Below are 14,464 nucleotides of genomic sequence, written 5' to 3'. Positions count from 1 at the left end.
TCCAACAACTCAGAGTCTGTGTTCTTTATTTAGACAGCCAGGACTTTCTCCCACCTTCTTTCTTTTTGTGTTTAATACTAATCTGTAGTCTTGCTCATATTATCTTCTTTCTCTGTGACTTCATCCGACAATCGTGAGAATTTTTATGCATTAACACTACAGAGTGGAGTTACCCCAAAACATGACAACTCTACTATTTTTACTGCTTTAAACAGCAAGCAAACAATGCACTTATTATTTTAGAAACAGACAAAAAATTAAAATAAATTCTATTTAAAAAAATAATTGCTTTATTGTTGCCGTGCCTTCCTTATCAGTTGTCCAAGTTCTAAATACCTTTCAGAAAATAATTTACATGCTGCAGGATAGCTTACTGAGCAAGGCAGCGTGTTAGCCTTACAGCCATGTTAGTCATTCCTTGGTACCGTGACTGGTGCCTTTGATAGGCATAAAGTGTCATGCCCTTCTGCCCCACAGCCTGTCTCATGTTGGAATGGGAATGAAGCTCGTTGATTTAGAGAGGGGCATCTCCCTCCAGGTGTTTAGGCTGTGGGTTGGGCTTCTGTTGTTGGTGAAAGAAGTCTGTCGCCTGCTATTGCTGTTTGAATCTTCTTTACTCAGCGTTTGCTTTATTTTTTGACAGCAAGGGAAGCTCTGTATGCAGTCTTGCAGGAGGTGCCCACTGAAGAACATGTAGATCCATGGATTGCAGCAACTGTTCAGACTGGCCAGCAGAGCCGTAACAGTAGTTGCAGTGTTTTCAGAGTCTGGGGAGGGGGGAAGAAAGACATTTAATCATCAAAAGAATTTGCACCATCCAGTCAATTGCTTCATTAACTGTTGGATTTATTTTCCTAAATATTCTAGTTCTAAAAGTTGAGCTGCAGCATTTGAAATGAGTAATGAGAACATAATCAGAAAAGTTCTTATTTATGTAAGGCTGCCATTGAAGTCAATGGGAATTTGTCTGAACAGACTTCAAAAAGCTGTGACAAAATAATTTATGGCATAATCCATCCAAAATATTGCTTTAGTCCCATTTCCATTGATGTGTATCAATGTGTTGATAAGCTCATATTTTAAATATTGAACAGTTTTTATCCAGAACCCTGGGAGACAATGGCAAAATTCCCACTGATTTCCCACTGCTTTCAATAACACTGAATTTTGCTGTATACATCATCACGCTGAAAAGTGTTGAATGCTCAACTGACTACTGGCTTGTTGATCAAATCTGGATTTTGGAGATTAAACGAATTTTACCTAAGGGAAAATCGAAGTTAGCACTATGCCATGAAAATGCTGTTGTCTTCTACCTTCAATAACTAGTTGATAGTTAGATCAAATACTCTAAATATATATTTAGTCTAACCACTTATTAGTGATCTTTCTTTGTAATTATGGAATCTCCAAAGAAGTGTAATTGCTGTGTTATGCAGTTCCATAGATTTAAAGAATCTTCAAACAAACCTAGCAAATACCCATCTATTCAATTAGGTTTCATTTCTTTTGAAGTAAAAAAGAAAAATCTATTTGCACACCAGAAGTCTTCAGGCTTGACTTTAGTCCCATGCTAGAAGCAATCAATGCTCTCACTACAACAATTAATTATAAGTAATAATTTGGGTATATTAAAAAAAAATAAAAAACCTATGCATTCCAACATTTTGATTTACTTCTTTCTCATTATGAGGAAAGAGAGTACATGGTGCCTGCCATATAATGCTGCCTGCTCATTACCTATGTAATAGCATTTAAATTCATGAATTATTTTTAGCCATATTCAACAGTGGGACAGGTAACTCCAAAATCTACATTGCCACTGATTCATGCAAACTGGTGACTGACTAAAGGGGCTACTCAGAGGTGGCTGCCCTGCTGAGAGGAAGGGTTCAGGGTGCACTCAACCCCATTATTAGATAGCAGATACAGAAAAGAAGGCTTATAACTGCTCCTGACATATATGTGTATATGCTCCACAGTAACATAAAACGTTTCTTAAGTTTTCATATCGGCAGCTTCAAACGGACGAAAATGTTGCTGGCTCAAATTATGGCAGCAAATATTTGCCATTTTCCATTCGCTCGCTTTGCTCTGGATGAGAACCCAGCGGCTGCTGCTCCTTTCCGGGGGCCCAGCTGCTCCCGGGACAGGCCGAGCCGAGCGTCGCGGCCGCCGCCGCCCCCGGCGCCGCCAGGTCCGCGAGTACGAGAGGTGCCGGCGGGGCGGCCCCGAGGGCTGTCTCACCTGCCCGCACAAGGGCGTTCAGCCGCTATTCCTCAGAGGGAGAGGGGCCCGTTCGGCCGGGCGGCGCCGAGAGAGCGCGCCCCGGTCCCACTCTCCGCTTCGCGCCCCGTCCCGCTCTCCACTTCGCGCCCCGTCTCTCCCACGCTCGGCTCAGGACTGTACAGCGCCCGGGACAGCCGGCTGCACCCCCGGGGGACCCTAACGCGTGCGGGGCGGCTGGTGGGGGAACTGAAGGCGTCACCTACCGACCCAGGGGAATCGCTGGTCCCAGACGGACCACATCTGGATGGTGAAGAAGGGCGCCCAGCAGACAACGTACACCGACACGATAACGAAGGTCATCTTGACGGTGCGGATCTTGGCGCGGGAGATGGTCTTGACGCTGCTGACACAGGGAGCGAGCAGCAGCCCCCGCCGCGGGCCGCCGCTACCCGCCCGCCGCCCGCCACCCGCTGCCACCGCCGCCGCCTCCTCCCCCGACGCCACCGCCTCCCCCGGGCGCGTCTTCCCCCGGACGTTGCGCCAGATGCGGTAGCAGATGAAGCCGTAGCAGGTGATGAGTATGAGGACGGGCGCGACGAAGATGCCGCCGGTGATCCAGGTGATGTAGGCGCGGGGCCCCCATGGCATGATGAAGTGCGCCCAGCAGTCGTAGACCTGTGAGCCGCGCTCCACCTCGCTGAGGGAGAAGATGAAGTACTGCGGGGTGCTGAGCAGCAGACTGAGCGCCCAGGCCGCCGCGATCATCCCGTACGAGCGCTTGGTGGGCTGCTGCAGCGTCTTCAGCGGATGGCAGACGGCGATGTAGCGGTCGGCGGTCATGGCCACCAGCATGTACGCCGAGGCGAACATGCCGAAGACCTGCAGGTGCTTGACGACGCGGCAGAGTCCGTCGGAGCCGTGGAAGCGGTGTGTCACCTCCCAGCAGAGCTGGGGCAGCACCTGGAAGAAGGCCACCACCAGGTCGGCGAGGCTGAGGTGGCGGATGAAGAGGTGCATACGAGACGCCTTGCGCGGCGTGCGCCGCAGGGCCAGCAGCACGCTGCCGTTCCCCACCACCGCCACCGCGAAGGTGACGGCCAGCACCGCGATCTCCAGCTTCGCCAGCTCCTCGTCCCGCCCGAAGGGGTCCCAGCCGCCCAGGCTGCCGTTGGGAGACCCCGACCACGCCTCGGGGCTGGGGCTGCCGCCGCCGCCGCCCGGCTCCGTCGCCCGCCACTGGCTGCCGTTCCCGGGCGAGGGCGCGGCCCGAGGGGAGCCGGCGCCGCCGGCCAGGCGCATGGAGAGGGCTACGCGGAGGGGCCCGGCTCGACCCCCGCACGTCCGCTCGTCCGCCGCCGCCGCCTCCCCGCTCCGGTAGCGCGGAGCGCCGGGCCAGGTGCCTTTATCCTCCCGCCGCGGGAGGCGAGGCGGGGGGAGCTCCCGTGCCAGTGGCTGCCCAGCGCCTGAGGCCAGCCCCCTCCTTCCTCCCGCTGCCGCCACCGTCCGCTCCGCGTCCCCCTCCCGGCCGCCCCTCCGAGCAGGGAGGCTGGTCTCGCCGCGGGACCGGGGCCGCTCCGCCCAGAAAGCTGCGCTGGGGGGAGCGGGGTCCGACACCCTTTCCCGGCCCTCGCGGAGCCCGGCAGGGCGGAGCAGCGGGAAGGGCTGCTCGAGCCGGAACGGTGCGCCCGGAGAGCTCCCCTACGGCCAAGTAAAGCAGCACTTAGAAGTTTGATTGAGAATAAAACTGTTACCGTAACCGTTTAGAGTAGATGGAGGTCTGTCAGCATCAGTCTTCACACCCCGATCCAGCTTCCAGCCAAGGCATAGTGGCTTGTCGGTGAGAAGTGCTGGTTTGGCTCTGAGAGAGATTCCATCTGGGCCTTTGGCATTTCCCAGTCATGCTCGGATCAACCCCAGAGAAGCATATGATTGGAAAAAATAGTACAGAGTTTTAAAGCAACCTAATGTTTCTGAAGGTTTCAGGACTTCACGTAGGACAATAAGTGTCATCCAGACCTTGGCATGCAGGTGTAAGCCACACATTTCTGCAAATACAATCAAAATCTCCACATTTGCTAGAGTTTCTGGCAGTGAGTCCTTTAAATCCCAGTTTTAAACATGTTTTAGCTGAGGAGTTTTCCTGCTCTTGATAGAGTGAATGAACTTGGTGCAAATTCTGGTCCCATTGTCTTGAGTGTGGTTTTACACCCTGATTTTATCAGAATCTGAATTTGATCCTTCGTTTAGAAACTCCATCCTTCTGTCACACAAAAATTTATAAGATCACAACAAAGATATATTATGTTAGGTGCCAGCCCTATTTTGGTTTTAATCAAACTGTCTGAGTTTGCTCATATGTAATTGCAGTTAAATTTAGTTATAAAAAATGTGGGTTTACAGAGAGAAGAAACGATGGGGAAAAATGAAAGATTAAATCTTACTACTTTGATTAAAAATGTTTCTAAAAATTTTGACTCCATAATAGTATCGAAGTTTAAAATAGAAGAAGATTATATGCTTCTGAACATGCTAGCATTGTGCAAGGCTTTACTCCAGGCTTTTTATCACTTTCTGGGCTTGTTCACGTGTGGGAAGGTGTGTGCACCCACCCCAGTCTATCACTGGAATAGTGATCCTTCCTTCACTTGTGGATTAATGGCAGGAACCTAGGAGTACACCTGCTCCTACAGTGCAAAGAGCTTTTCCATAAAAAGCTGCAAGAAAACCCCAAAACCTGGAAATACAGACAGTAAATATAGCTGTCCTAAGTTTCTAGTAAACTTATTTTTTTAAACTTGACTTTGTTCCAAAGCCTGATTTTTGTGAATGGTTCAGTGCATTATTTACAGCTTAGTGACTATTTCATTGTGTTAGACCTAGGAACTGTGCACCACACAACACATCAGCATGTTTCAGGTCAAACAGAGAGGGAAATTAAAGCTACGTATCACAGATCTCACAATACTGCACCACTACCAAGGCTTCTTTCACATTCCTTGCCCGTCTCTCTGACACACTTTTACAGGAGTTGAATCCTATGTAAATGAACGGTGTCACTCAGGAAACCCTGCTAACAGGTTTTCTGCTGCGCAAACTGTGTGAGGATTATAAAGCTCCCTTCGCTTCTGGGTATGTCATCCATTAACAGAAGAGATGAAACTTCAGGGTTGACAAAGACATGTTTTTAACAGCCAGACAATAAGATAAGAGTGGTTGTTCAGAATACTGAGAGTTTGTCAAGCCCATATCATCTCAGAAATATTCCTATCCAATCCATACTCTGTTCCTCAGAATAGCATTTATAAGATGTTTCCAGAGCAAAGGGCTGGAAACTCACCTCAGCATCATTGCACAAGGCTTTACCTAGAGATTACTCGCAATATTAAGCATGACATTGATAATAATTTTTGCTGGGTTGTATTCTATCAGAAAAAAAGTAATCTAGGGCTAGTCTTTGTGCCTTTTTTTGTTCCATTCTCAAAATTAGTCAATATTGATGTTTTTATAGGTAATATATCTAACCAGGCTGTTGCAAATTTTTTTGTTTCAACAAAACTAAGTAATTCAGTAGAGAGTTTTATTTATATCTAGTAGTTAAAAAATGTCCTCCTGCTCTAGATGTTAAGCAAATTATGGACTCTTAAGGTTTCTATACCCGTTTAATCAGCAACTAGTCTGATCTTGTTTGCTTAATTCTAACAATGTTGGTGTTCTTCAAATTAATCAGTATAATTTCTAGTTTTTCAAGTAGGTGTCCTTGTCTAGCTGAATGAGAAATGTTCGCCTATCTGACCAGAGTGACCAGACATGGAGAGGGTTCCTCTGCCTGCCGAAATCTGTAACATGGAGATCAACACGGGGGAAAATTGCAGAATTCCTTTCCAAAGAGAAAAATTGCCACTGGGAAGGCTGCTAGATGAAATGCACATCTTTGCCCTGTGCCTCACTTGGAGCTCAGCTTGGAGATGGAGGCTCTCAGTAAAGAAAACTGAGATTGCTGTTACAAGAAATCTTTATTTGTTCTCACTAGGAACACAGCTTTCTGTAAAAGTGTCTGAGAATGGCAAGGGTTTCTGGTATATTCTCTGATGCCATATGGGTGCTTAAAGGTTGCCAGATATCTTTGTGAATGTTGAATTCATTGAAGACTGAATGGCTTCTGTCGAGTACTCAAAAACTTAACTGAAACATGATCCAATGTGTTGCCAAATGCAGCTGGTTTTTGTTCATCCCTTGCTGTTGTGGTGGTGACAAGCTGCAGTCTTAGCCTCTTCTTCCATGGCAAAAGAAATGCTCTGAGCAAGTCAAAGGCTCAGAATTTTAATACTGGAAAATTGATGATGATTTGTATTCTGCAAGATAACCTCAACAAAAAAAGTAGGGGTCTTTCTGCATAATCTTAGGGAAAACCGACAGTTTTGAATTGTAGCTACTGGTAGTCAAACCATGATTATCTGCCAGGTTTTGTGAAGAGTTGCTCTATTCACTAGAGTTGCAGAAAAGCAATATAAGCAAAAAAAAAGTCAAGCTTTTTAACCAAATAAATCCCTTATGCAGGAAAAGGGTTAAAGCACAGCTAAAAAAAGGAGGCCTGTTTATTTGTAGAGGATTCAGCTGCCTTGTTAAAAAGCACATAAACCATCTACATAGATACAAACAGCTGTCTCCTGGGATCTGTCTCCAAGTTCAAAGTATCTGCACTGCTCCCTTTGACCAACACTGTTTAGTAAGGGTGAGTTTGATAGCTTTTCCCAGAGAGCCACAAGACTTAGGTGCTGCAGATCCCAACCTTCAAATTCAGAGCTGTGGGAACCAAGCATGGGAAAAAAGCCCATGTGCTGAGTGAGGGACTGCTAGAAGCTGGGGTCACCAGGGAGGCAAGCAGATGCCCCATCCATTTGCCATCTCTGGGAAGGAAATGTTACCTGAAGGCAGTCAGGAGAACATCTGGGACACAAAGTAGCTTCCTGAAAAAAATGCCTCGTTTACAACCTGTATTGGTCTAGCTTTTTGGCTACTAAAACAGAACTAAATGGAGAATTGCCCCAAACTGCCTTCAAAGCAGTTTGCAAGTCTGAATTCAGGGTTCTGGAAAGGCTGTAGTACAAGACCAAGAAATGAGTAAGACTGAGGGCAAACTCCTACTCTACAAAACACGGAATTAACAAATGATCCATAGGAGACAGGAATTGAAGATTAGTCCTCAGGACTCAGTTTGCAAAAGCCCAGTTCATTGTCTGGAAATGTCTAAAAGTGGCCAGGAAACAAAAAGCTTTAAGGTTATGCCCCAGGTTTTCCTTTGCTTGTTAAACTGAAAGTACATCCAGATTCTGGTATTTGTATACACAGGAAATTGTGTCTGACCACCCCTGTTATACTGTGTTTCTTTTTATGATGGCATGTCATGGTTTAACCACAGTCAGCAGCTGAGCACCACCAGCTGCTTGCTCAGTCCTCCCTGGTGGGATGGGGAGAGAATTGGAAGGGTATAAAAGTGAGAAAACTTATAGGTTGAGATAAGAAGAGTTTAACAGGTAAAGCAAAAGCCTTGCACGCAAGCAAAGCAAAACAAGGAATTCATTCACCACTTTCCATGGGCAGGCAGGTTTTCAGCCATCTCCAGGAAAGCAGCGCTTCATCACACATAACAGTGACTTGGGACCATCACTCTGAACGTCCTCCCCTTCTTCCCTCTTCCCCAGGCTTTATATGCTGAGCAAGACACCACATGGTATGGGGTCAGTTGGGATCAGCTGTCCCAGCTGTGTCCCCTCCCAGCTTCTTATGCATCCCTAGCCCATTTACTGTTGGTGTTGTGAAAAGCATATAAGGCCTTGACTTTGTGTAAGCACTGCTCAGCAGTGAAAAAACATTTCCATTTGCTGAACCTGGTTTTCAGCACAAATCCAAAATATAGCCACATACAAGCTACTATGGAGAAAATTAACTCTATCCCAGCCAAACCAGCACATGGAGATTGACTGAAGTGTTCAGGTAGTACTGCAGAGCAGCCTGTGCAGCTAAATGTCACCAGAAGAGGCAGCATGTTACCCTTTTCCTTTTCCCTTTCCCTCCTTCCCTGCATCCTTGTTGACCTGGCTTGACAGCAGTCAGGGCCTTCAGGATTCAGAGTTTTCAACCATTGCCCTGAAAAAAAGTTAACACAGCAGCTTTCCAGCCTGTCTGGATTTCAAGGCAGTGAAGGAGATGGGCATTTGAAGGGATGCTCAGCCTTTCCATGTTTATAACATTGTGGAAGGAACATTAAAAAAAAAAACATGGGGAAAGCTCCTGCCTTCCCCATTGCACCACATTACTGAGACTTCCATCATGTCCAAGGCACAATAAAAATCTATCTGAGACAGTTTAACTAGAGCTTCAGCCAGCAAATATCTCATTAAATCTGAAGTATTAAAATCATCAGGGCATAAATCCAGAGATTCATTCAATGCTGTTAGTAGTAGAATAAGAAAAATTTAGAACTGAGCTTCCTCACATTATATCTACCTGGTGAAATGGTGTAACCTCAGACTTTCCAGAGCTGAAAGAGACTTAATATGCATTTTGCACTTCTACAGATACTACATCCATGTTTTTGCTTTAAGCTCATAATCAGTAGTTTTATCTCTCAGTTCTCTTATTTCAGAGATGTAAAAGGTTCTTGTTGCCTTGAGCCAGTTTCCAAATTACTCTTATCTATAATTTCATTCCATCTATAACCTACTGTGGTGGGCTGATGTTGGCTGGATGTCAGGTGTCCAGCAAAGCCACACTATCACTCCCATTCTTAGGTGGACAAGGGAGATAAAAATATGAGGAAAAGCTGGTGGGTCAAGATAAGGACAGGGGTAGATCCCTCACCCATCACTATCACAGGCAACACTACTTGACTTGGGGAAATCAGTTTAATTTATCACCAATCAGATCAGAGTAGAACAACAAGGAATAAAACCAAATCTACAAAACACCTTCCCCCCGCCCCTCTCCTCTTCTCAGGCTTAACTTCACTACAGAATTCTCTACCTCCTCCCTGACAGCATGGATGAGGAATGGGGCTGTGTTCAGTTCATTACATGTCTCTGCTGCTCCTTTCTCTGCAGGACAGGACTCCTCATACTCTTCACTTGCTCCAGTGTGAGGTCACTCCCATGGGAGACAGTCCTCCATGAAGTTCTCCAATGTAAGTCCTTCCCACAGGCTGCAGTTCTTCATGAATTGCTCCAGCGTGTGTCCCTTTTCATAGGGTACAGTGCTTCAGGAGCGGGCTGCCCCAGTGTGGGTCCCCTGTGGGGTCACAAGTCTTGCCAGCAAACCTGCTCCTGCAGGGGCTTCCCACAGGGTAACTATCTCCATCAGGCATTCACTGCTCTGGCATGAGGTCTTCCATGAGCCAGAGGTGCCTAAAGCACCTCCTTCCTTTCCTTCTGCAGTGACCTTAGAGTCTGCTTCTGGCAGCTCCTCACAGAAGCCGTAACCTCCCCCTGTCCTACCACCCCAACTTTGCCACACAAACCTGATGCACCTACTCTTTCTGTCACTGTGTTAACACCTACCTTCCTTACTCCTAGTGCAAGTTTTGATTTATCAAGAGGCAAATTAATAATGGTTTTTGCATTCTCTCCTAGTTAATATACACTAAGCCAAGGCAAAAGAAAATACTTCTCAGAGTTTGGTGGCAAGAGTGATCAGTATAAGCAAAGTAAAATGAACTTTAGGGTTATTCCTGTGATTTCTTCTCAGAAAATACTTGATATAATGAGATGAAACTCTCTTACAAAAATATTATAGTACTAATAAAGGTTCTCATCAGGTATTTAAGGTATTAGGAAGGAATACAGACAATCTATGCATGACAATTTTTATGAGGAATTTGACTGCGTCTGACAATGACACTATCAACTGATTCTAAGAAATCGTGAATTTGTGTAAAAGCTAGTCATTGTACAACATTGCCTTATGCACCCCAGAACTATGCCAAGAACAGAAAGCATACCGTGTTTGAGAATACACTGGCAGAGCATTACTGCTTCATAATTCTAATTGAAAGACAAAGACACTTAACGTTTATGGAATAAAGGTAATAATGCTCCTGTTTATGGCAAAATTTATTTTTGTAGCTATCATTAAGAAACACATTTTAAAGCATTTTAAAGTTAATTGATTTTGAAACTGTGTATGTAATTTTTCTCATGGTGAACATTTTGAAGAGCCTGCTGATACGGAATATTGATGATTGATGCATAATACTGATGTAACCACTGATGTAACCACTGATGTAACCACTGATGTAAAGAAAACACCTCTCAAATCATCTGTACTGAAAATATTGTGGCAGCTGCATTCTCACAAGTTCAGGGTCCTACTGTCACAGTCATTTTACCACTGCATTCCTGAGAAATAGGTTTCAGTCTTTCTATTAGACCAAGAGGAGGTACAAATGCCAGCTAGTCTTATGGATGTTTAAAACACATTCATTTTCCAGCTTCTTCAGGATTATCCTATGTGAGACTGTTCTTTCCATATGAAGCCAAATCACCTCTGGAAGAAAGCTGGCTAAAAATCTTTTAATTATAATGCCAATTTAAGGATCCCGAAGGCTACAGATGTATTGCTCTCTTTAACCTGAGCTGTGGCCTACAGCGTGGTCAACATGCAGAAGAGGCAAAGAGCATATTCCCTACTTGCTTCCGGTGTGTCTTCTCTTATCACATCTCCTGTCCCTATCTGAGCCCGCAACAAGCTGGCAGTCCAGACAGCACAGGCTCTTGTCTGTTAGGCCTCTCCAGAGAGAAAACGAAATAAATAGCGGCATTGAAGAAGGCAGAGAAGGAACAGACATTGACAGTCAGAGAGAAGAAAGCTTAAACACAGTTCAAGGATCTTGGAGCTGTCTGTAGGGTAACGCATGAGAGTAACGCAGGGTCTGTAGGGTAACTGTAGGGTCTGTAGGGTAACGCAGGAGAATCCGAGCAGCAGCTCTGTGTCTCAGGCATGGGCACAGAAGAGATGCCCTGGTGCCTCAACCTTAGTTTCACACAGTGATGAGGTAGATTTGGGTGTTGAAGAAGACCAGAAGAAACAGAGAGAAAAAGAGGGAACGATCAATGATATTTAGATAGTGCACTGAGTATCTTGGCTGCTGATTTCATTGTGGGGTTTTTCTAAATGCTTGTGGGTGCAGACTGGTAATTAGCAGCCCTATGTCAAATATGGAATGATTTTTGTGCAGGTATCCAAATTGCTGTAAGTCAAATTGTATCATGGCAAGTACTTAGATGGAGAGAACTTACTGACATTAATTACTGCAGCTTCAAGGCCCTTTGAGATATTCTTGCTTTATGCTTAAACCTAGTACAGTTTATAATTTTGACTCCAAACAAGTTGTCCTCCTGGCAGCTTTAAGCAGACTCTCTTTGCACTTCCCTTATCATCATATTTAGCAACTCTATATTGTAGAACATTTTACTTGTTCCTTTTATGACCAGAGGAAAATTTGCATGTTTCTTGGATAAAGAAGGATAATAAAGCAATAAATTTTAGGGGACAGGAAGTACTAACAAACTGGCTAGCATGACATGAGAGGAAAAGCATTCTCGTGAGATACAGCCAAGCTATAAGCCAAAGTGTATCATTTTATTTCCAGTGAATAAATATTTTTAATGGTTTCTGGGTAAACTTTGTCATTACATTGCTTATGCTTGATTTGCCAATAGCAGGATTAGTAAAACCATGTGAGATAGCTTTTTTGGGCTACAGAAAATAGGTTTTATAGTTTTAATTTTCTGTCAGCTGTATAGGGAGGAACAGAGGTGATTGTAGTGGAGTAGCTAGATCCAGATCACACTCAGATAGAGCAGAGGAGTACAGAAAATTCGAAACAGAATTCTACAGTTAGAAGCCAGACATGGAGTTTCTTGAAACTCTTAGACTTCAAGGAGCATTCATATATGAACCTTTTCAAAAGGAAAGAAGAAAAAACTTCTCCTTGCATTTCTCCAAAACAAAAAAATGAAATCTTCCTAGAACTGATCCTTTCAGAAGGCTTCCATCAATGTTTGCTCCCAGTGGCCTCTCCTGAAAGCCTGTATCATTTACTGATAAGTAAATGGCACTATTTCATACTGGTTGTGATTTTGTCTGAATCTGTTTTAACTGGTACAGAAAACATTGTGCTACATATTTTATCTAGAGAAGTCCTGGGAATTACCAGGAGAGTATGTATAAGGAATAGTGTAGGTCCTATAAAAATACAACAGCAATGTCATCCACAACAAGTCTTCAAACACTACACTAGTTAATTTCATTATTTCGTTGGTCATTGCTATCTTACTATCTCAAGTGAGTTCTAGGAAATGCTTGTCCTTGTTTTGATCAAGTCAGCATCCTTCTTCTGTTTCTGATACTTTCATCAACACCACCAGCAGTATGAGAGAAGATCCAGTTAAAGAGAGATGATCTGATCTTCCCCAGAAGGTTAAGTCTGTTATTTTAGGGGACAAGTGTATCCCTGCAGCTGCCACAGAGCACACCTGTTCACTTCCCTATTCCTAGTAAAGTAATTAAACTGTCTATTAAATTAGTGCTTTCAATTATATTTTTAATGTACTTCTGGTTAATATTCATGCTGATTTGTACTAATGTTATTTATAAATTTCTTGAAATTATTGAGTGGACGGCCATTTTCACTTCTTGAACAGTACAATGTCTTCAGCTCTTGTAGGGATACAGTTTCTGTTGTAGTGTGACTTACTGTAGCACCTTTTTAATAGAGCCTTCCTTTCTGCTACTTCATTATCACCTTGTGTATAACAAACATTTCCAAGTTATGGAACTAGCGGATACTTATGAACAGGAATCAGAAGTGTTGTACCAGAAGCTTTGTTCAGGTCCACTCACTAGAAAAACTCTAAATTTTTAGGGTAGCTGTAGAAGATAATGAAATCAACAACTAGAAAGGATGAAGTGCCTAAAGTGAGTTGTCATGGAATTTAGAGCTGTCAAGTTGACACCTTATGGACTGAAGCAATAGGATAACCATGGGCTGCACTAATTTTACATAATAAAATAGCTTAACACAAATAATTAAGTATTTTAAATTTGTATTCTTTTGGCTTAATGGTCAGTGGAGGGACTTTATAAAATTTTTTTCCCAAGAACAGCTTTAAACCTCTTAGAAGGAAGCCTTGGATAGCTCTCTGAAATTAGCAGAGCTGAGTCTGACAAACAAAAAAACTGGGAACTGGTAGTGCAAGAGGTGCATATGATTTTTCCTGGTAATTGTATAAAAAGATTATATCAGTCAACTTGCAAGTTATTTGGCATATGGAACAAGTTCAGGAATAAAAAAGGCAAATGGAGTGTAATCCCAAATTCAGGAAGTGCCCCAAGACTTCAGTGCTGTCTCAGTGTTGTCTCAGTCATCAGTGAGATCCTGAAACTAAAGCTAGTCATCAATGAGACCCTCCTAGCTAGAGATGTGACCGGCAACTCACATGTATGAATGATGAAAAGAAATTCATTGCCAGTGAATGATTCTGAACAAGATACTGGTAACATTGTTGCGTACAAGAAATCCTGGAAAAGACTACTAGAAACAATGAGAGATCTTCATCTCAACTTCTTCCCATCCTCTACAACTGGCAACAATCAATCTTAAAACACCACACAGCTTTTCATGGTCCTTGACGCCATCCTCATACGCCACTCAACAGTGTCATCAGAAAGAGCATTCCAGAATACATTCAAGCATTCTATTCACATCAGTATCCGAAGTGTCTGCAACCTGGGTGTTTCCTATGGTGAATTCATGTTTTTCATGACTACAATGCAGGGTAGAGATTTAGGTCACTACATCAACAAGGTGCAGCATTAAAGGGTACTGCTGAAATGCTGGAAAGGAACACAGAGCAAGTCTAGATTTGCAGTTTGGGAAAATGTCTCTTTAGCAAGGTACTGAGACCTATTTGTTACAGTATTCTGTGGTTTCATATCAAACCGTGAGCTGTTTACTAGAAAATATAAACTTTTTACATTCACCCAACTCTATGGATCATTTCCATGATCCTGTACTAAAATATTCTGATGCTGCTTGAAGCTTATAATAAATTGCATTCACATGATTTTTGATCAATTATTCCAACTATTTCCAAAAGGTTTTAGCTTTGTATTATACTAGGACAGGCTAAGTATTGGGACATTTCGTTTTCCCCTAAAATTCATGGATATATACAAACTT

At 43.8% G+C, this 14,464-nt stretch overlaps 1 protein-coding gene across 1 annotated transcript; it reads right to left on the bottom strand.

Annotated features, from left to right (window-relative positions):
• Positions 1 to 267: 267 nt before the first annotated feature.
• On the bottom strand, positions 268 to 3,900 carry AVPR1A (arginine vasopressin receptor 1A). The gene is made up of 2 exons (XM_064655811.1): positions 2,493 to 3,900; positions 268 to 767 (listed from the first exon to the last, which is right to left on the bottom strand). Exons 1-2 carry the CDS (start codon positions 3,526 to 3,528, stop codon positions 484 to 486), a joined length of 1,320 nt encoding a protein of 439 aa, XP_064511881.1. The 5' UTR covers positions 3,529 to 3,900; the 3' UTR covers positions 268 to 483.
• Between the last annotated feature and the right edge of the window lie 10,564 nt (positions 3,901 to 14,464).

Source organism: Pseudopipra pipra, chromosome 5 (assembly GCF_036250125.1).
Source record: "Pseudopipra pipra isolate bDixPip1 chromosome 5, bDixPip1.hap1, whole genome shotgun sequence".
Lineage (NCBI taxonomy): Eukaryota > Metazoa > Chordata > Aves > Passeriformes > Pipridae > Pseudopipra > Pseudopipra pipra.
Note: the sequence above shows the minus strand (reverse complement) of the source record. Positions and strands in the feature narration are given on the sequence as shown.